Source organism: Pararge aegeria, chromosome 4 (genome assembly GCF_905163445.1).
Source record: "Pararge aegeria chromosome 4, ilParAegt1.1, whole genome shotgun sequence".
NCBI classification, from domain to species: Eukaryota; Metazoa; Arthropoda; class Insecta; order Lepidoptera; family Nymphalidae; genus Pararge; species Pararge aegeria.
Genome location: NC_053183.1, coordinates 2,146,720 through 2,170,295, shown reverse-complemented (window position 1 = coordinate 2,170,295; position 23,576 = coordinate 2,146,720). Strand labels below are relative to the sequence as shown.

General features: G+C 36.7%; 1 protein-coding gene across 4 annotated transcripts in view; it reads left to right on the top strand.

The window, feature by feature from the left end:
• The window catches only part of LOC120637668 (spectrin alpha chain), a 58,648-nt gene that overhangs the window by 29,376 nt on the left and 5,696 nt on the right, over positions 1-23,576 (top strand). Inside the window, exons 22-42 of one of the 4 annotated variants that reach the window (XM_039909602.1) lie at positions 1,477-1,666; positions 2,443-2,653; positions 3,143-3,260; positions 4,266-4,310; positions 6,878-7,026; positions 7,958-8,156; positions 9,238-9,383; positions 9,592-9,694; positions 10,851-11,000; positions 11,502-11,639; positions 12,131-12,248; positions 13,279-13,474; positions 14,613-14,763; positions 15,306-15,472; positions 16,739-16,943; positions 17,486-17,690; positions 18,057-18,283; positions 19,043-19,156; positions 19,977-20,124; positions 21,136-21,250; positions 21,905-21,928. In XM_039909602.1, the coding sequence (XP_039765536.1) occupies positions 1,477-1,666; positions 2,443-2,653; positions 3,143-3,260; positions 4,266-4,310; positions 6,878-7,026; positions 7,958-8,156; positions 9,238-9,383; positions 9,592-9,694; positions 10,851-11,000; positions 11,502-11,639; positions 12,131-12,248; positions 13,279-13,474; positions 14,613-14,763; positions 15,306-15,472; positions 16,739-16,943; positions 17,486-17,690; positions 18,057-18,283; positions 19,043-19,156; positions 19,977-20,124; positions 21,136-21,250; positions 21,905-21,928 (3,119 nt within the window). The remainder of the gene's footprint in view (positions 1-1,476; positions 1,667-2,442; positions 2,654-3,142; positions 3,261-4,265; positions 4,311-6,877; positions 7,027-7,957; positions 8,157-9,237; positions 9,384-9,591; positions 9,695-10,850; positions 11,001-11,501; positions 11,640-12,130; positions 12,249-13,278; positions 13,475-14,612; positions 14,764-15,305; positions 15,473-16,738; positions 16,944-17,485; positions 17,691-18,056; positions 18,284-19,042; positions 19,157-19,976; positions 20,125-21,135; positions 21,251-21,904; positions 21,929-23,576) is intronic. The other 3 variants (XM_039909604.1, XM_039909603.1, XM_039909605.1) reach the window with 3 other exon arrangements.

Below are 23,576 nucleotides of genomic sequence, written 5' to 3'. Positions count from 1 at the left end.
TCGATTTTTTTTTTTTTTTAATTTTTTTCTCGTTACGGTATAATTTTATAGACCAAAAAAAAATAAGTTTCTGAAAGTTTCAGTTAAAAATTTTAATTTTGAAAGGTCGCTCATAATTTTTTTTAATTTATTAGTAAATGACTTTAGATTTTTTCGAGTGACCTTTTAATATTAAAATTAAAATTCCGGCCATTTTTTTTCCTTTATTTAGTACAATAATCTATAAAAATACACCACGAGATGAACTAAAAAATCAAGGATAACAAAAAAAACACAATTTTTTTCTAATTTTATCATTTTATTTAATCAACTACAACATTTTAACAGTATTTTAATAAACTTTGTTATTAATTCTGAAACTAAATTTTAAATTATAACCGATTTTAACTTTCTTTAGATCGATATCATATATTATTTATTATTAAATAATTATTATATATAAATAATAATTATTATATATAAATAATTACAAACAAAGTTCATTAAAATACTGTTAAAATGTTGTAGTTGATTAAATAAAATGATAAAATTAGAAAAAAATTGTGTTTTTTTTGTTATCCTTGATTTTTAGTTCATCTCGTGGTGTATTTTTATAGATTATTGTACTAAATAAAGGAAAAAAAATGGCCGGAATTTTAATTTTAATATTAAAAGGTCACTCGAAAAAATCTAAAGTCATTTACTAATAAATTAAAAAAAATTATGAGCGACCTTTCAAAATTAAAATTTTTAACTAAAACTTTCAGAAACTTATTTTTTTTTGGTCTATAAAATTATACCGTAACGAGAAAAAAAATAAAAAAAAAACAAAAATTCGATTTTCGACGTTTTTCGAAATTTAAAAAAATTTGGAGTGACCTCTTAAAAATTTTTTTTTGAGCTGTCCTTTGGAGAGGGCTCTTAAAACATCAAAAACTAACATTTTTTCATCCGAGACTCAAAAAAAAAAAATAGTAGTTTTTTTTGCGCCACCCTAATAAAGATAGTTTTTTTTGCTTCCATAATAACTTTCGGAAATAATTAATGATGTGATGACTATATCATAACTGAATAAAGCGGTGATAGCGCAGTGGTTAGGAGCTCGACTTCACTTTCGGAGGGCCGAGTTCGAATCCCAGCACCTCTTCCCAGCCTTTTAATTAATTAAAAATATCACTTGCTTCGACGGTGAAGGAAAATATCGTGAGGAAACCTGCATGCTTGAGAGTTCTGCATAATGTTGTTAAAGGTATGTGGAGTTAACCAATCCACACTGGGCCAGCGTGGTGGACTTCGCCCTTAACCCCTTCTCATTGTGGGAGAAGACCCATGCCCGGTAGTGGACCGGTAATGGGTTGATATGATTATATCATAACTTAAAATTGAAATCATCATAGGATAGATTAAACTATTAGCCTAAGAGCCAGAACTCACCCAGTTGTTTTATCGCTTAGTCGAGACGTACAAAAAGCTAATCAGCTAAATTCTTATTTCCAGGAATTGAACTCAAAATGGACATCCCTGCAACAACTAACATCTGAACGAGCTGCCCAACTGGGCTCCGCGCATGAAGTGCAACGGTTCCACCGGGACGTGGATGAGACTAAGGACTGGATCGCTGAGAAGGAGGCCGCACTTGCCTCCGATGACCTTGGACGCGACCTTCGTTCCGTGCAAACTCTGCAACGTGAGTAACTTTGATTGAAATACTTATTAGATTACTTGAATCCTGGGCAAATGATACTATAAATAGCTACTTGTTGTTGTGTACTACTAGCCGAGTGGTTAGGGCTTCGACTCCCTTTCAGAGGGACCGAGTTCAATCGCCGGCACACACCTCTAACTTTTCGCTTTTGTAATTTAAGCAATTAAAATAGCCCTTGCTATAACGGCGAAGGACACCACCGTGACGAAACCTGGATGCCTGAGAGTACCCCATAACTTTTTCAAAGGTGTGTGAAGTCTATCAATCCGCACTTAGCAAGTAATTGACTACGGCCTCAACCCTCGATTCTGGGAAGAGACCCATACCCTGTACTCGGGTCGGTAATAGTAAGAAATAAAGAAAACTTTATTTTTTTACATTGCGCCACACATAACGTTATCAACGACACCACGTATGTTATGTCTGTTCCTCATTGCTGTGGGTCGTGGCCCCTTCCACTTACAACCGATTTTAGTTTTTGGACGATATTGTGCCATTTGACTCGGCTTTTAGCAACGTTTAAAGCAATATGCACTTTGGTTTCGAGAGCCGTGCGGATTTTATCCGACTAACGAATCGGGCTACGTCCTCGAGGTCTGTTTCCTTCCACTTTGCCAGTGACCACTATCCTTTTAAGATTGTCTCCATCTCTTCTGGAAATGTGACCGAAGTACTCGAGAATCCTCTTAAGACAAGTGGTTGATAGCCTTCTTGTTTGATTGTGTACAGGGTCAATAATGATATGTACGTTGTAACAGGTAAACACGAGGGCCTGGAGCGTGACCTGGCCGCATTGGGCGACAAGATCCGCCAGCTGGATGACACCGCCAACCGCCTCATGTCCACTCACGGCGACTCCGCCGATGCCACTTACAGCAAGCAGCGGGAGATCAACGAGGCCTGGCAACAGTTGCAGGCGCGGGCCAACGCTCGCAAGGAGAAACTGCTCGATTCATATGACTTACAGAGGTAACATATCAATGAAAACTCTACAACATGGTATTTGACCGTTTCTTTTAGATCGTCAAAAAAATTAACCATAATGCTATTTTAAAGACAACTATATGTTTATTTCTAAATAATTTTCAATAAAGTCAATAAACAAAAATGGCGCTTTCCAAGAATCCATTTGTTGTTCCTAAACCCGTGATTTTATTTCTAACAATAGAAATATAACTTTTACAATCAAGTGACGTCACAAAATGCTAAACAGAACGTTAAGCAATCATTAGCGTCTGTGATCACCGAAATATTTTTTTATGATTTATAAGAAAATAGTGTATTTTCTAGTTTTGTGAAAAGAATTACTTCTTTTATATAATAATCTTTAATGATTTTGAACACAAGTGATATTTTAAATACAGTCAAATACTTATATACCTAATATGTAAAAAACGCCTTTAGATCGATTCGATTCTAATACAAACCACACAAAAACGTCTTAATTTTGTTTTACAGATTCTTGTCAGATTGTCGCGATCTTATGGCATGGATAAACTCCATGATGGCTCTCGTGAGCTCAGAGGAATTGGCTAACGATGTCACGGGTGCTGAAGCTCTTCTTGAACGACACCAGGTTTGTATTTTTTTTATTTTTGTCTGTAATATGTACAACGTATTTCTTATACATTTTGTTAATACACAGATAAGAGTATATATTTTTTATAAAACCACTTCGTGTTGGGCACAAGTGTCCACGCAAGCTGTAAAATGCCATCTTGTTCTAGTAGTTATAAATAACATACCAACAAAAAGAATGAAGTGGCAATGATCAATTCTAAGTTCTTGTAACTTCATTAGTTTATTTGATAAAAGAATACCACATTACTTTTATGTGTAAAAGTACTGTTTGTTTGCCTGGAACAGCAATTAAACAAATAAACATTTGTTTGTTTGTTTAATAGCTTGTTTGTTTGTTATATGGGTTATATTTTTATCATAAATATCCTATATCTCTTTAACATGCAACAGATAATTTTTCAAGCTTTTTATAGAAAAATCCAATCAATTTAGAATTATAGCTGATTGTTCGCGGGTGTGAAGAAATGCACACAACGGAACTCGTTTGTTTACCTCTTTGGGAGGTTATTCAATATCCGGCCGGGACCATTCGGAAAATTTATAATTTCCGAATTATGTCTGCTTTGGCTGGTGGGAGGCTCCAAACGGTGGAATGGGTGGGTGGGAATCTGCAAACGTGACGCCAAACGATTTTGCTTTTCGGTACGACGCCGTGTAGAAACCGATTACGGATACCTATAACAGTTTAGCCCTCTACCATATTAGACTGCAATATAACTAGAACAACATCTCGAGATTGCAGATAAAGTCTAACTTGTAGTGGAAAAAAAAAATTAAATGAATACTGAAAAGATTTTGAATGCGGTATTTGTGGTTAACTTATAAGGAAGAATCTACACTCTGCACTCCTAAATTACACAAGAGCAGCGTAGTGGTTCAGAAGGTCAGATACCGCCTCTCCTGAATGTAGGGCATTTGCCCATCATGGGGACTATAATCTTTAATTTAACAGAAGTGAATTCGAGATAAAACAATATGGTATGTTATAATGTGTTTCTAGAGCCAGCGCTTGGAGATAGACGCTCGTTACGGCATACTGCCGCAGGTCAGCCCGCACGCATGTGTGCTAAACTCCCGACTTAACTACGATAATACGGCACTTATCTGTTGTGCAGTTATTGTATAGGGCCATGTCACTGTAACATAACACGTGGAAAAAAAATTTGTGCGTATTTTTACGCGCGATTGAAGTAAAACTTTTACTATTATTTATTGATGAAAAAGTAAAATGTTCCTGGGACCCCTGCATTTCAGTTAATATCAGTTTCACATTTTATAAATGTTTTCATTCATTAAATAGAATAATTGAGAGTAGAAAATTGAAGGTTACATCAGCACAAGCAATATAACCTTGTCATTGAATATTATAGAACGTCGCAATCGTCAGAAAATTTATTAATAATTTATTTATTAAGTACAAAAGAAATAAATAAACCAATAAATTTAGAGACTTTCAAAAAACTTTGCAATTTAAAGTATTTTTTTATAACTGTTGAATTTTTATTCACTTTGCTATTCACAATTGATCCTAATAAACCTAATTGAATAATAAATATCCTAATTTATTATGATATTTGCCACTAGCTGGCGTTTAAGTCAAGAAGCGTAGAGTATATGACATATACTTACGACCAATCCAAATTATTATTTTTAAATACCGGAAACTACACAGACGTCTGACGTATGACGACGCCTTACGACGCGACGACGTCTGTCGCGTTACTTCAAGTTGATACCCTGTTTTTGCTATACGCGTATTTTTGTGATAAGTTTGTTTTTTACGTGTTTGACCGTTATAAGATAATAAAAAAGAGAGGTATTATATTTATTCTTTTCAATTACGCGAAACTGTTTATGTTCTAGTTGAAATACACAAGCTTTCTGTTTTATTAAAGTCTGCGCTGTTAACCTCTTAAAGGGCTACAATATGTGATGTTAACGTGTGACATGGTTCTTTACTGTAGAAACACTTGCGTCTTTACTATAATTTGGAATTTTCTCTCTCTTCTAACAAAAATGAAATAATTAATGTATTGAACTCTTATAATCCTACTAAAATTGTAGATAATAAAAATAAAACCTCATATAGGATGACTAAATTAATATCGTATTTTTGAAACTAATTACATTGTACCATCTGAAAAAGAAATAATACTTAATTTTACGTCAATGCGTCAATTAATACTTTTTGACTTTGTGTTTTTTTTTACTTTAGCTATTAAAGTATCTCTTTTAAAACTGATTGTACTTTCTATCTTCCGTGTGATTTACTGTGTCCCCTTCGCTTTTGGTTTAACTACTCGGTATTATATTTAACGAGGGTGTATTGATTTTCCGTTGGTTTATTGAGAGTGTATTTTGGTAGTCACTACAAACAGACTGACTTGACGTTTCAAAAGTGCTTATAAACAACTAGGCCTACTTAAAATAAATGAATTTGGAATTTGATACGAAATCTCTTCGGTAAACATATACCTATTTTAATATTGTAAAGGAAGACTTTGTGATACCCAACGGTGACTACCGAGGCCACTGCCTTAGGGAGTTATTTCTCGCCTCAAAAGCTCCCCCAATCTAAGGCATTGCGGTCAATAATGTCTCGCATCGTAATCGCGAATTTGATGTCTAATTCAAACCACGCATTACTTAGTCATCTGGGCGGATGCCTTGTAGTGTCAAAATGGTATCCCGTGTCTCAAACCGTGGTTTCAAACCTATCAGAAACTGAAGGTTCATCGCACTTCTAAAGCACTTTGTATTTATTATGTATTAAGCTATTATCAAATATAAAACAATGTTTTTGTGACCTTTGGCCTGCTCCAATCCTTTCAAATCTTCTCTATTTATTGCGCGCCTTGTCGATGTTCTTCCTGCTACAGCCGCAATTTCTTCTTAACATCTTTTGAATTGTCGTTCGTTACTCCTCTTTCCCTCTTTGGACGGCTAGCATGGGCAGGACACGACTATCTCCCCGGGGAATAGATAAAAAGCCAGAAATAGGAGAAGTTTGCCCCCGTTTATTATTACACTTGTGTGCCAGTGTTCTGAGAGTTGATACAGCTATGGGAGAAGGTAAATTTTTATCCTTTCCCCAGTGAGATAATTGTCTCCTGCCCATGCTAGCGATACTGCTGGGGTACTACAAACTCACTTTGCTCCATTTTATTCACCCTCTAAATAAATTTAGGTCCTTTTATTCAGGGAGTTGTATGGTTCGTGATTACCCAACCTTTCGTTTTAGTTGTCCCACAAAACTCAGTCTCGGAACTAGTCGTCGTTCCCTCAGTTATATTTGTGATAAATTCATCATGTCCTCGAAGGGGGCCAATAATTTTCCCTCTTCTGATTTCCATAGTTCTAATTATATTCCTCTTTTCACCGAATCTAGTTAGTACTTCTTTATTTCCAATTTTCTTAGTCCAACTTATTCCGAATGGAGATTCGGCGCCAACACCACATTTCGAATGCTTGCAGCAGTTAAATTTCCCTCTGTGTCATATGGGGTTTCATATACGGGGAATATTAGAAATTATATCTCTATTTTAACCATTATAATTGTTTTGGGTAATCTATGATATATCGGACGAAATGACGAATGCAATATTCTCACAGGAACACCGCACGGAAATGGATGCACGCGCGGGCACTTTCCAGGCTTTGGAACTGTTCGGGCAACAGCTGTTGCAGGGTGGGCACTACGCCAGCCTCGATATACAGGACAAGCTTAACGCCATGGCAGATGCACGCCAAGACCTCGAAAAGTGAGTTTCATATGTAATAATTTACAATATAACAATTTACTTACAGAAAACCATATCACCAACCAGTGTAACACATGCTTATTTATTTGTATTATTATTAATAACAATGGCCACAAGCCAATTTCAATATATAAAAAAAAAGAAAAGAACAAAAAGTAAAACATAACAATTAACCAATATTTAAAAGAGAAACTAAAAAAAACTGCTTCGTGCGTAATTGTACCTCTCAGCTTCCTGTATCTTTGGCTGATTTAAAGTTTGTGATCCGCGACGTAAAATAATTAATTGCTGTGTACTCATAAACATTTAAGGGTTTCCTAACATTTTTTTAAGTTGCTTATTCTTTAGCTATTTTAGTTTTTAGTTGCTTATTTTATAGCTTCTTCAATTCACTAATTGTTGGTACAGTAGTCTCTACTGTCTAGCCACGTCTTTTGGCTTCATGCGGGGCGGCGGCCATGCCACGTACTGCTTTAGTGTCTTCTGACACTGCGTTAACGCGCCCCGCGCCGCTCTGTTTTATCTGTTCTTGCCACTGGTCGCTCCGTGCTAAGCTGTAGCTATTAGAGGTCAAGTCGTGGCAAGCTTTTAGGGCCACCGCCATGCCGGTTTAAAAATTGGAGTTTAATTGGTGAGGAACAAATGCAGAGTATACCATCTACTAACGCAAACCATTGCAACGTAATTAAATCGTTACAATATAGTTTTACAATATACAGTAAATGTTTGACGGCCGATTGGCGCAATGAACAGCGATCCTTCTTTCTGAGTCCAAAGCTGTCGATTTTGATACCTAAAACTGGAAAACGGAATATTTTTCTGTGTCTGGGTTTTTGTCTGCATACTAAAATTATTTATGTATATTATTCATAAAAGAAAACCGATTTATTTATTTAGTTACCTATGCTAATTGACCCCAAATTGTGTCCAGGGCGTGGGTAGCAAGGCGTATGAAGCTCGACCAGAACTTGGAGCTGCAACTGTTCTACCGCGATTGCGAACAAGCGGAGGCCTGGATGGGCGCCCGCGAGGCCTTCCTCGCGCCCGCAGTCGACACGCCCGACGCGGCGGACAACGTCGAACAACTCATCAAGAAGCACGAAGACTTTGACAAGGCGATCAACGCACATGTAAGTAAACGTTACCGCTTCGCATTGAGAATTTAGCTTTAATTTTTTAATGCTGAGACATACTATAAATCGGTTATAGCCCAGTGGGTTAGACTTCGACTTCACTTTCGGGGGGCCGAGTTGGAATCCCAGCACGCACCTCTAACTTTTCTAAGTTATGTGCGTTTTATGCAATTTAAATATCAATTGCTTCAACGGTGAAGGAAAACATCGCGAGGAAACCTGAGAGTTCTCCATAATGTTCTCAAAGGTGTGTGAAGTCCAGCAATCCGCACCGGGCCAGCGTGGTGGACTACGGTCATAACCCCTTCTCTTTGTGGGCACGTAATGGGTTGCTATGATGAGATATGCGAGAACTTGTGGTACCTTTGTTTAAGATCGATACGCACCGGCATTAATGCGTTTCGATTTACTGCAATTGATACAAAATACATAAAATCTCCAGTACTAGTTATATAAAAATATATATGTTATTAAAATAAAATTTTCATTTTATATCATTTGCCTGTTTAGTGCACACCCTGTGTATATACTGTATGCATGCTACTGCTTAATAGTTTATAAAGTAGTCGATATAGCATTAAAACTATTAAGATTCCAAGAAAAAAAAAAATTAACCTATGTGAAAGTGCGACGAGTATTCCCTTGGCACAGAAATAAAACACGACGCCACCTGAAATTGACCCTCAAGAGAGTCAAAATGAACTTCTGTTCTAAGATCCCAAGCTACAACGCTGTCATATATTTTATGCCGGTGTATAAATGACCATCAACTTGTGAAAATTAAGCTTAATTTGCTGTACTCCACAAAAAGCAAGAGAATCTGTATGGTATAATTTATAATTTCTTCAATCTTTATACTCCACACCCAACAGATCTTAGGTAATGTCTTTACAATGAATAATAGTTAAGAGTCCTTAAAAAATATTCATTTTAAAGTCAACATCTCCTGAGGATGCTCCGGTTTCGGAGCGAAACGTGTGTGGACGGTAATTTTCATAATATATCATAGAATTCCGTGATGTAACGCTTGCTTCTATCCAGGACCTCAACTTAACTCAACTTTATTTTTATTATACAGGAAGAAAAAATCGCTCAATTGCAAACTCTAGCTGATCAGCTGATAGCGTCGGACCACTACGCCGCAGATCCCATCGACAAAAAGCGAGTCCAAGTGCTCGACCGCTGGCGTCATCTCAAGGAAGCCCTTATCGAGAAGCGATCCAGGTTCGTCTTTCATAAGCCACTAAATTTATACACGCACACGAATCACGCAATTTATTTTTATTCAAGCCTACCTCTAAATCTATATTTCTAGTAGTTATCATATTTATAAATATGTAATTTTATTTCTTTATTCTAGCTTTTTTCAATGATTTTATTTTATGTATACATGTCTTTTTTCTCGAACTTATTATCATTTTTTTTTCTATAGATTGGGTGACGAGCAAACTCTGCAACAATTCTCGCGGGATGCTGATGAAATGGAGAACTGGATCGCGGAGAAATTGCAACTAGCCACTGAAGAGAGTTACAAGGTAAATTCCATTTACATTAAGTACTTTCTATAGAATATATTACGTTATCTCTCATGCACTGCTAAGGCGTGAAGAACCCTTTCCGCGTCCCTTGTAATTTAGGCACCTTCGAAGAAAGACTCGATTGTCGTTTTCTTGACAACTTGTCAATTCGTGTTCGATTCTCAGAGACTTGAGACTTGTAAATTGATAACTTGTGACTTGTAAATTGTTTCTTAATGACAAGGTTGCTTGGAAGCATCCGGCTCCGCTTTCATCTCTCACAAGATAGAAAAATGAATGTTAAAATATAAAATGTAAATTTTTGATGTTGGAAAAGAGCAACTGCTGAGTTTCTTGCCGGCTTCTTCTCGGTAGAATCTGCCTTCCGAACCGGTGGTAGAGTCACTACACACGGACAGACTTGACGTTTCAAAAGTGCTTGTATTAGGCCTACTTGAAATAAATGAATTTTTAATTTTGAATTTTGAATTTTGATAGTTTACCATAGCAAGTTAGGCGGTAACTGGCAAAATTAACGATTTGCAGGCTGTCGAAACAACTATTGTAGTGAAATCTTGTCTCTAAGTTGTAACTTATATATATATTATACAGTTATATCCTGCATTTAACATCAAATATATCGGTAAATTATTAATTACATTACGAATAAAAATAAATGACGCTTTGAATATATAAAGATTTTTCCTTACCATCGGGTAAGAAACTTATTTTAACGGTACTTTTTCTAGCCTTATTTATTTCAACTTATTTGGTATGTTAACTTAAAAACTTGGTATCGAAGTTAGTTGGACTGAAATACGTCGCTATTGGCTTTGCGGATACTGTTTGTCAAAATTTTATAGCAGATTACAACCTTTTCTTTGATCTGATAGGTGTCGGTTTAGTACACCAATAAAAAAAATACACAAGAAAGGTTGCCGTCAAAATAACGAACATGCCAAAAAATATTAAAGAAGTCATTTTGTCCCGACCCTAAATAACGTAGGATAAGGTCAAGTAGATTTAATTTTAATAATTATTGTAGCCTGAGGTGATATATGTAACTGGTACATGCGCATGCGCAAATGTCCTGAAAAGCCAAACACCCTGAACTGAACTTAGATATTCCCTTAAAACCTTAGATAGATATTAAGTGTAATTTGTTTGTTGCTAGGACCCGGCCAACATCCAATCCAAACACCAAAAGCACCAAGCGTTCGAAGCCGAACTGGCCGCGAATGCCGAGCGTATACAATCAGTATTGGCTATGGGAGGCAACTTGGTACAACGCGGACAGTGTAGCGGCAGCGAAGACGCCGTACAGGTAAAGTTCTTTTTCGTCACAAGAGCATAAAAATTAGCTATTCTACGTTGAACAGATAAACATTGCGATGGTTGCTTTACCTGGAAAGTTATAAGAATGTTGTACACCCAATGATATAAGGATGATTCAATGGTTAGTATTTCCAAAATATTATAACTAAAAAAATGTTGCTCATTGAATGCTTGATTGACGCATAGGCGTAACACACAGGACAGTGATCTGAAAGTTGGCCAAATATCTTCTTTAATATAGCGAGTATAAAGTCATAGCACTGCATAAAGCTATGATAGCAACTTTTACTACTCTTCCCTTTAGATAAAGATACTTATTATAATTCTGAAGATTTTGGAATAAACTGATTTTATACTTTGGGTGGTAACACCCAAAGTATAAAATTGATTGCTTGATTAGAATCTTATCGAATCTTCTATCCTTCTTCTATTTACTGTTAACAATATATCACTCATTTAAACATTGTTTTGTCGGTTGTTCGGTATTCAGGCTCGCTTGGCATCCATCGCCGACCAATGGGAGTTCCTAACGCAAAAGACCACGGAGAAGTCTCTGAAACTGAAGGAGGCCAACAAACAACGCACATATATCGCCGCCGTCAAGGACCTCGACTTTTGGCTTGGAGAGGTAAGAGATTCCAGGAACCAAAACAATTAATAGGTGAAGAAGTCAATCAAAAATATCACATTATTTTAGTCAGTCCTGTAGGGCTAGCATGCGCGCCACGAGAATTATATCACAACCAGTTTCTCGACTTATTTCTATGGAAATAGACCGAGATAATGGATAGACAACTCTCTAGTGGCGAGATGCCCTTCTGAAATATATCAATTGAGAAATGTGATTCAAAAAAAGGGACTGTTAGAGGCTACTCTGGCAGTGACTTATAATAGTTCTTTTCTTTTTTTTGTCCCTTAAGTAATGCGTATTTCAGACTATAAAATAATGCACCAACCTAGAAACTTCCAGTTTATGCCATTGCCACTCTTAAATCTCGCTACCACATTAAACTTTCCAGCAATTTCCTTCCTTTGCATTTTTATTGTATTAAACAGGCGGTTTCTCTAAACAAATATGAAAGAACATTAAGGGTAATCAGTATTTTCCTCTGGCTACAGGTTGAGAGCCTCCTCACATCGGAAGACTCTGGAAAAGATTTGGCATCAGTGCAGAACCTAATGAAGAAGCATCAACTTGTTGAAGCTGATATTCAAGCTCATGAAGACAGGATCAGTGGTGAGTTTTTTTCTCTCTTCTCCCTTTCATAGATCAGAATCTCATTGATTTTTATCGGAATGATAGACAAAAGCAGTATGCTATAACAGAGCAAAGTCAGTTCAAAATGTTGAAATCATGACTTTGTAGTTCTTTACCTAAGACTGTACTGGTGTTGCGCGGTGACTTGGCCTATTTATGTTTGGACCCAACTTTTATTACTAAATGCGGCATAACGTTTTCATATAAATGCATGCAATTTGACACATTTCGCCTGACAGGCTCTTTCAAATATCGGAAAGTGATAAAACACTAAGACTATTCCCACGTAACGCCCCATATTAATAATGCCGTTTTATGTATTAGAGCAATATGTTGAAGGGCCTTATATCGAGCCATTACCGCCGACTTAGCGTAACCGACAATAAACAAATTCTACGTTCTTAAGTTTTTTTTATATGTTTGCTAATAAATGTGATTGACAGCAATTAAAATTTATCATATTATTGTTAATTTTGAAATTTAAATGAAATATAATTTATTGAAATTCAATTAACCTACCTACTCCTGTGCAATTTGTGTCTTGTCGGTTAATATTTGGTATGACTTTTTCGTTCCCCATCTTGTAAAGTTGACTGTGCGCTCGTTTCGTTTTTTAATATTACGTTAACTTTGGCTCTTCTATTTTAGACATTGATTTAAACATAGTGATCTGACTATATTTTTGTGTTTGTTGTTATATAGTACGAACTCTGTTTCAACATGTTGCAAAGTGGACGTACAATCAACAGCCAGTCACGCGAATTGGTTGTGAAGTTAAAGGAATACTTTGAACCAACGAACACTTTACAATACATAATTATATCGATCAAGTACTGATACAAACTTGAATCGATTTATCGTGAGTATCGAGTACCGAGTCGTATGGTTCCATAACTAGTAACGTCGCGATGACAAATGTCAAAACGGGCCTACTACTTTTTTACGACTATAGTGTGTGTGCCATATACCATGAGGGTACTAATAATTTTTCATTTTCATTTGTGCGCAGACATGAACGCACAGGCGGACGCCCTGGTGTCGTCTGGTCAGTTCGACAGCGCGGGCATCGGCGCTCGCCGCTCCGCCATCAACGAACGATTCGAACGAGTGCGTGCGTTGGCTGCGCACCGACGCGCCCTGCTGCATGAGGCCAACACTCTGCACCAGTTCTTCAGGGACATCGCCGATGAGGAGTCCTGGATCAAGTGAGTTGTGCAACTAAATTGTTAACGGCCAAAAGTTCAAACAACTTTCTTATTTTTTTATTAGCTTTTATTTCCCTTATTCGTTTTTACACTTTTATTTTCATTTATCACTCGACACTATTTAACACAAGTTGCGCCATCTTTGTCCCCCCTCCTAGATTGTTGTTGATCACGTGATATTCAGCAAAAGCGCACGAACCGGAAACGAACTCGCAATCCATGTTAAATCTTATACAATTTTCTTGATATTATTATAATTATTCATTAGGTCTATTTTAAATAATTGTTGTATAAATAACTATTACAAATGTACCCTAAACAGTATTTATAAAAATTACATTCATAATTTTATTATCATCCGGAAATAACAATTATCTAGTAATACTAGGATCTTGCCCATGTTATTTTATATATTTAAATAATACAGTAAATAATCTTGACTTAATAAATAACCCTTACATTATGATGCCCCTTTCGCTTTCCTGCGTTCTCCACGTTGCGTTATAAAAAGTACTTTAAATATTTAAGATTTATAAAAGAGCTTCTGTCTTGACTGTATACATGATACATTCTTATGACGGGAACTAGAAAAACCTCCAGAAGAAAACGATTTCATTTTGTTCTGGAGGCTTTTATATATAAAAAAAAATGTATTTATTAAATGTTACTTTTGGTATACATCGTAAGAATGTATCATGTATACATTCAAGACAGAGCATGAGCATTATCTGATGGATGACTTTAGTTTTTTGGAAAGAAGTATTGTGCAGTATTAGTTTAGTGGAGATAAAATCTCCACTAAACTAATACAAGGTTTTTCCTTAGCAGTTCTTCTGGAGGAAATCTTAATTTTTATTTTACTTATTGGTGATTAGCGTTACAGTCTCCAGATTTTAATTAGATAGGAAATTATTTCTGATGAGGAAGTATTAATTTTTATGTAATTTATTTGCTCATAAAATGACAGTCGCCTGCTATTAATAAAACTGTTCCACTTTTATGTTGTCTCCGATTAAAAAAACGGCACTTTTTTATTCGTTTGTAAATATTTTCTTTCATTTATTTATGTTAATGGTGTTAATTAAAAGTAACGTTACGAGAGAAGTAGCTCTTCTAATTTATTTTTCATTGCGTTTAGGGAGAAGAAACTTCTCGTGGCATCGGATGACTACGGCCGCGATTTGACCGGAGTACAGAACCTCCTGAAGAAGCACAAGCGTCTTGAGGCCGAGTTGGCCAGCCACGAGCCGGCAGTACAAGCCGTGCAAGAGGCTGGCGAGAAGTTAAAGGTGAGTCCCCGTCTCTCTTCTTCTTTTTCTTCTGTTGTTGTCACACTTCGTATGCAAGGCAACACGCAGCGGTTTTTCTAACACACATTGACTGACTCTACTAGTCTTTTTAGTCAGAGATAATAATCCTTAATTAAATAAATAAATTATCCTTTTTACTATACACCTTATTAAATATGTAAAATTTAATACACTTGCCCTCCTATGGACAAAGTTTCCTTTTTTCGTTTATATTTATTGTGTATAATGGATGCCTTTTAGTACTAGAGTTTTTTGTGATAGAGCTCGTCCAGAGAAGTACTATAGAGATGCTTATTTCTGCCGCCAAGCAGCATATTTGCAACGCTGTGCGAGACATTACACCGAGGTTGTTTGCATCATCTGGTGACAGAAGGCTGGCTCATTTTTTGCGCAACGAATCAGCCTTGCTGTTAAGTGCGGAAATGAAGCATTCTTGGCACTATACCACGCGAGCATGACCTTCACAGTAATTAGTTATAAGTTTTATTGTACGTCCATGTAACTCGTACGTTGTATTGCAGGACGTGAGCAACGTAGGCGTGGCTGAGATCGAACAGCGCCTCCGCGCTTTGGCGCAGGCTTGGGAAGCGCTGCAAGCGCTGGCGGCGGAGCGGGGAGCCAAACTGCAGCAGTCATTGGCATACCAACAGTTCCTCGCCAAGCTCGACGAAGAGGAGGCTTGGATTAGGTATATATATACTAATATTACTAGATATAGTTCAACGGGTACATACCACGATAATATTTTTGGATTTGTCAATATTTCGACCCAGTATCTTGGTATGTACCCGTTGAACTATATTTAAGAAATGTTGATTAACCACGAAAATCTTAGTTTAAAATCTTTAATATTACTAGGTTACATACAATTCATAATTCGTTTAAAGGAAATTGCATACAATTCTATAATAAACTACCCATTGACATCTTGGAGATCTCTCTCAAAAAGTTCAATGTTTGTATAAAACATAAGCTTAAAGAAAAGTCATATAAAGGACTGCGTAATCTATAAAAAAGCTTGGGTGTGAATTATGCTCTAACCAGGTTGCTCTTCTAATAATATTAAATGACAATGTGAGATGGTGATAACAAAAAAAACACCTGGCTAAGTTTGTTGTAGGCTTCTTCTTAGACCAGGACGCGTTTGGAACCCACGCTTTAGTTTTATGTTTACGAATATGGTTATCGCAATCATCTCACTGCCGTGTAATTCTCATGTAATCTACGCATCAAAACTGCCACCTATGGGCCTACTCGAATAAAGATATATTTGACTTTGACTTATTATATTGAGGTAAAGTACCTTAAGTAAACCTGAAAACTGAAAAGACGTTTTAATTATAGTCGGATTTTAAAAGTAACTCTGGGAAAAAACGGTCGAACGAAATCTTTTCCCACGAACGCTACCTTAACGATGAGGATCTAAAGAAAAGTTGTAGAGCTTGATAATGCCTACAAAAAAGTACGTGATAGGATATGTATGACTATGAAGGTAACAAAAAGTAGTTTTTTTACATTAAAAAAACTGTCTAAACGGTTAAATTGTTCTAAAAAAAAGTCCAGTCATATCTCTTATCTTTTAAGATTGACTTATACACGGACGCAATGCTAGGTACATTAATTAATTAATATTAATTTAAATTTAAAAATTCATAATATAACAGAAGATAGTGCCTAACGGGTACGGTTAATGTCCTAATGCACGACAAGCCAGTACTTCAAAATGGGGCACTCAGAGCATACATTGAAGGTTAAATTCTTAGAACCTCGGCTATGAGCCTAAAACGTAGCAACCAGAGTTCTTATGGCGAAGTTGTCAGGTACTCTAGCGTCGACAAACATGCTCGATACACTGCAATATATATGTCTGGACAGTTTCATCATAATAGTTGTATACCGTTGGCCGTTGATAAATTAAATGAAAAAAAACAACCCAAAAAATCTTGTCCCATAGTGAGAAGCAGCAGCTGGTGGTGGTGAGCGAGTGCGGCGACAGCATGGCCGCCGTGCAGGGCCTGCTTAAAAAGCACGAGGCGCTGGAGGCAGAGCTGGCGGCTCGCGGGGAGCGCGTGCGCGACCTCACGGCGGAGGGCGAAGCGCTACTGGCAGCCGGGAACCTGCACTCCGAAGCGCTGGCGCACCGCTTGCACGGGCTACAGGTACGCACGCACTACATCACTTATATGGTTGTTGATAACAATTTATTTTCATTTCAAGGTCACATCTATAAAATCTAGGCCTATATAAATTCCCATCACTCAATATGGTCTCTCATAAGAACTTCTTTAAATTTCAAGGTCACATTTATTAAATCTTGGCCTATATATAATTTCCGTTACACGCTGTACGTAAAGACTAAAGCAACGCATGCGTTCCCAATTGCCCACTAATGTTATTGTTGCGCAAATTGCTGCGGCAAGCAAGACAAACCGACAAACTCAATTTTCGAATTTATAGTACAATAGCAGGTCTTGCTGAAAAAAATCTGTACATCGAGAAGTCAATAATATTTAGGTCAGATTTCGCATTTTTCCGGGTCACTTTCAATGAACAATTACCTTAATCCGTTGCTCTTTTACAGCGTGATCGAAGGAGCATAACAACAGTTTTAAAATATAACAGACATTTAATATAATCAAAAATTAGTAGGGACAATTTATACATGCTCCTCAATAAATTAAAGTATTCCATGAATCCTCAGGCAAAACTGGAGAAGTTGACATCATTGGCCGCTCGTCGCAAGGCTGCCCTGGTGGACAACTCTGCCTACCTGCAACTGCTGTGGAAGGCCGACGTCGTGGAGTCGTGGATCGCGGATAAGGAGACGCACGTGCGTTCCGATGAATTCGGTCGAGATCTGTCCACCGTCCAAACTCTGCTCACCAAGCAAGACACTTTCGATGCCGGTAAATATTATAATTTCTATCGTTGTACATGTATGTATGTCTCACCATTCAGCAAACCTACTGATTTGAAATGAAGTATTCCAAAACTTTCACCAACATGTTTGTCTTCTTCAACCCACGTCATGACGTGGGTTACGATAAGAGATCATTATAGCACTTGTCACTGTTTGACGCAATTTTGAAGTTGTAAATGTTCAAGGAAGTATAATTAGAAATTAGAATTACCTAAACACACTATATTTTTAGTTCCAGACACAATTCCAAATGGAGGCAAAATTGCTGTGTACGTGTGTAGTGTGTTTTATAGTGGCCTGTGGCTCCAAGGGTTTGGCTAAGCGACAGGATAATGTATTTGTTTGTTTGTAGGTCTGACAGCGTTCGAGCACGAGGGCATCCAGAACATAACCGCACTGAAAGAGCAACTTGTGGCGGCGGGCCACGAGCAAAGCGCCGCCATTTCCCGACGCCACGGTGACGTCATAGCGCGCTGGCAACGCCTGCTCGCAGACTCGGCCGCGCGCAAACAACGCTTGTTGCAGCTCCAGGACCAGTTCCGACAGATCGAGGAGCTGTACCTCACTTTCGCGAAGAAGGTAAGCTTATTGTCCAGCTAAATACTCAAAGAGCGTATACTGTGATGAAACTTGTTATTTATTATTCATTCGTTTTTATTAATCATCGTCATCATCACTATCACCATCGTAATATAGGGTAACCGACCCAACCTAAATAGGAACATACGCCCAACATACGCCCATGGAGCCAGTACCCTATTTAGGTTCCAGGGAGCTCTGGCGGCCCAAATAATAATAGCACTGTAGTAAAATGTACGTTTATTGAACAAAATACTATTTTTGCTTCAGTATCGATTATAGAAATGCCTCTTAAAAAAATATAATAAACAGCCGCGCACGATCTAACCTGTAAAAAAAACCCCTTTTTAATAAATGTTATTACGAAAATTAATCTTAATTTGCTATACTCCGCGAACAGCAGGAGAATTAATAATTGTAAGGAGGTGTAATTAATAATTTCTTCAAACCGTATACTCCACCCCAAACAGATCCTCGGCAATGTACCCTCTACGCACGTTTCGCTCCGAAACCGGAGCATCGTCAGGAGATGTTGACTTTACAATGAATAATTGTTAAGCCAAAAAACATCATTTTTATTTAGTTTCATTGTAAAGTCAACATCTCCTGAGGATGCTCCGTATGGTGAATTCTTGGAAATTATTTACAGTGTATATTTTGATTCGCCTCATTATCCCAGGATTGATTTCCAGATGTTACGAGTATATAGCAGATCATATCGATTTCTTAGATATTTTTAAAATCGGCTATCTCTTTCAGGCATCCGCGTTCAACTCGTGGTTCGAAAATGCGGAAGAGGATTTGACCGACCCCGTGCGATGCAACTCCATTGAAGAGATCAGAGCATTGAGAGATGCACACGCACAATTCCAGGTATGATTTTGCTATAATTAAAATACGTGAAATTATATTTAAATAAGCTTTCATATGTACGATTAACTTTCCGTCTAGAAGCGATTTCTTCAGGCTAAAGACAAAACAACATTATAAGTTGTGCTGTGGATTCTTGGACAGCAAACGTTCTCAGCTAAAAACAACCAAAACTCGAACCAAAAAAGACTAAATTTTGAAATACGAGGATACTTCTAATATAGCTTTATAAATATTTAAGTTTTATATAAATTAAATAATTATTAGTATTCATATATATTAAGACACTCAAATGTATTTCAGTGTCTTAATATATATAGATGATGATACAGAAGATGTTTGATCACACAAAGATTATCCATTGGTGGGAATCAAACCCTAACTACTATATAAAAAATATCTTTTAAGGAAAATTTATTTTGTTGATAAAAATTGCAAATTATATTTAAAGAAATTATTTCCCCTCGAAAACGCTCGCTGGGCGTTATGCCGTACTCGTCAAATTAGAGCTTTAGTTTTTTGTTATCAATACTAGTTTTAGTATTGATAACAAAAAACTTAGCAACTGATTGTTTGAAATCACAAAATACTTGGTACACGCAGAAATTATCGAAGTCTTAGCGGTAAAAAAATATGTTTATATAGAATTGACACATTGATTATTTTTTTTATTTATTGAAAAATAAATACCAATTTCACCTCAAATAAAAATAAAAATAAAAATACGTATATCATTATATCATAATACATATCATTAGATAAATACAAAGTTTTACCGATTCTTTGTACTCGAATCGTATTGTAATGCTCCGTTGGTCGGCAGGCGTCGCTGTCGTCGGCGCAAAGCGACTTCGAGGCGCTGGCGGCGCTGGACGCGCAGATCAAGTCGTTCAACGTGGGCGCCAACCCCTACACCTGGTTCACCATGGAGGCGCTCGAGGAGACCTGGCGCAACCTGCGCAAGATTATAGGTGACGCGCTTGCGTACTCACGTTACTGAACATTAGCATAGGCTTGCATTTTCTTTTGCTTATTGCGTGCGTATAGCGTGGTGTTTTTTAACTTCCTTGTTAGTTCTTATTTGCCGAGACAAAAGGTGACCTACTAAAAAAAAAAAATGTACTTTTTTTATTTTTTTATTTTTTTATTCAACTACAAGTTCCACCTAGTAGTAAGTGATGATGCAATATTTAAATTTTTTTTTTTTTTTAAATAAATATATTACGACAATACACACATCGCCATCTAGCCCCAAAGTAAGCGTAGCTTGTGTTATGGGAACTACGATGACTGATGAATATTTTTATAAATAATATACATTAAATACTTATAATATACAGATAAACACCCAGACACTGAAAAACTTTCATGTCCATCACACAAACATTTTCCAGTAGTGGGAATCGACCCCACGGCCCTCAGAAAGCAGGGTCGCTGCAAACTGCGCCAATGGGCCGTCAAGATGGTTTAAATGTTGTTCTTTAGTCAGCCAGTCGCAGCACTGTTTTAAAGATAACAATTTTAGATCGTAACGGCATTCGATTTTGCACATTGAGATTTTAAATTTTTTCTTTTGCTTTTATTTTTGCAAGTTTTGATGATATCTTGGAGTTTTCCAGTTGAGTATAATAAATTAAATTATTAGCAGTACAAATTAGAAATTAAATATATATACACTTAACAAAATACTCAGTAATATCAGTATATATATGTACTGAGTAAATCCTGCTTTAAATTTATGTTACAGTGACTCTTTGACAGTGAGTCTTGACTTTTTTTTTTATCTAAAAAATTGTATACTGAATCGTGTAAAGCGGATGAATATTTATTAAGTCAAAAATATGGTCAAGAATAACAATTATTTTCTCGTTGTTAAGAACTACATATTTAATTAAAGCCTAATCTATAACAAAAAATGGAATAAAATATAGCACGTACTTTAAAAAGATCGATGCTCATTCTCGGTTTGTTTGTCCGTACAGCGGAACGCGACGTTGAGCTGACGAAGGAGGCCCAGCGTCAAGAGGAGAACGACAAACTGCGCAAAGAGTTCGCCAAGCACGCCAACGCGTTCCACCAGTGGCTCACCGAGACGCGGTATGTATATAGACATATTATTGTACGTACGTGTTGTTTTCACTGGTAGCCCAGTGTGTAGGACTTCAGATATCACGCAACGCTAACGTTTATAAGTTATGCGCGTTTTAAGCAATTAAAATATCACTTGCTTCAATGGTGAAGGAAAACACCGTGGGGAAACCTGCATGCCTGAGAGTTCTGCATAAAGTCCTCAAAGGTGTGTGGAGTCCACCTATCCGCACTGGGCCAGCGTGCTGGACGTTAACTCCTCTCGTTCGGTGGCTTTCAACTAGTTTTCAACTAGTGAAGGCAAATCTCTCAAAGCCCTATTAGTGTTCCAGTGCTGTAGAAACTGAATGGGCAGTGGCGTAGTTTAAGATTCGTCGGCCCGGGCCTATAAGATTAACCAGTGAAAAAATAAGAAATAAAATGTTTCACCGGCTAAATCCCTTTTGGCGCTAGGGTAAATACGTCCATTGGTTTGGGGAAGCAAGTAACAACCAATCAGACGACGGCGTCACTCACGTCAGATTTGTGGTTGGTCGCAAATTGATAGCCAATTTGTACCCCATCGCCGACGTCTTGAGATTGTATCACGGTGCGATCGCGGTTTAGCATTAGTCCGATACAGAAAAACCAATTGCTTTATTTCATATATTCATAATTGTACAGGTACCGGCTGCTAGGCTGGGACGGGTAACGTATCCGAATGATGCGTGTAGCATATACCTTACACCCAACTAAACCAAGTCGACTTTGATGCTTTGTTCGCTTGGCCAAAATGTTAAACATGCAGATATTTTTGGAAAGAGTCAGAGTTAGAGTCTCATAGAGCTGGATTCTACTACTAACAATGTGATATGGTGATAACAAAAGGAATATGTTAGTTGTATGGCAATGTTGTTGATACAATGTAAAAATTAATATGTATTCATCAAATAATTCTAAAAGCCTATTTGAATAAATGATTATTTGATTTTGACCGCGCAGATATCATCTTGAACGGCGCGATAATTTTCGCATTTCGTACCTATCTATTCGAATATTTTACGCCAGTTGCTTGCTTTTGTTGTACGGATGTTTCAGTCACATCGATGTTAATATTACTTCTTTAAATTTCCTTTATTTTGTTTAATGAATCTGTATTTATACTTGTAATAAAATTGTATCAGGTCCAATTCTGTTTATTTCTGTCTGTCGGGTGAACCCCAGGGTATAAATATTTCAATCATTATTCGGGTCGCCAACTGACGATAAATAAATCGTATACATACATATTAGGTCAGGTACATACGCAAAATTCATGCATTTTGGCCAAGTTCACAAGCAATCAGTCAATCGGTGTTTTGCAAGAAAATAATTGTCAAATTTTATGTTATATATCACAAGTAAAGAACACATCTGTAAATATTTAAAACCTTTAATCATTTAATCTGTCAGCTTGTCCGTATTCTTTTACTAATTTGTACATCAAAACGCCAAATATTAAAAAACCATCATGATGTCTTAAAAATCAATGTAAGGTACCATTAATGAATACTTCATTTTGTTTTAAGTTGGTGTAAAGATGTTGTTCAGAACTATTTGATCGTTGTGCTAATATCTTGTAAAATAAGTATATGTGTTTCTCAGTTTTGTATTTTTGTTATCTGTGTGCAGTGGCTTGCACTTCATACATTATGTGATGACGATACAGAGAAAGGTATTATTAAAAGATAATGCCTTATTTTCACTTTGCTAAGTAGAAAGTACTGGTTAAGTAATAACGGAAATCGGCAATCAAACGCGCGGGGTTGGTTTTGTAACAGATTTAAACTACAAACACTTGTCAATCAATCTATCACTTGTAAATTGTCACCTACACTGGTCCAATTTTTCAATATTGTGGAAAAGCCAATGCCACTGTTAGACCTGCCAACTTTGTTCAGAGTCGATGTTTGTACATAACAGAGTTAGCACTTGTGTTTGCTAGCCTAGTGATCTCATTCAAACAAGTTCAAGCCACTGTTAATGTTGTCAAATAAAACTTGCTGAGTACGATCGTGAACCGTTATTTAACTACTCGATAAAACATTGAACAAATAGAATATAGTCTTAACATAATGTATTTCAAAAGTTATGATAATATAAATATGAGTGATTTCTGAATACTTTCTAAGATAAAGTATAGCCCTTGATAGTGCGTAAAAAAACATTTCTTATTAGGTCCTGGAAGAATCTAGAATAATTTAAATTATATCGCGTTAGATATTTTGTGAATAAATTGCCGAAAATATTATCCTCACAAAATACATACACACTAATGCTAAACACTAAACCCTAACTTTATTGTTGTCTTTGACAG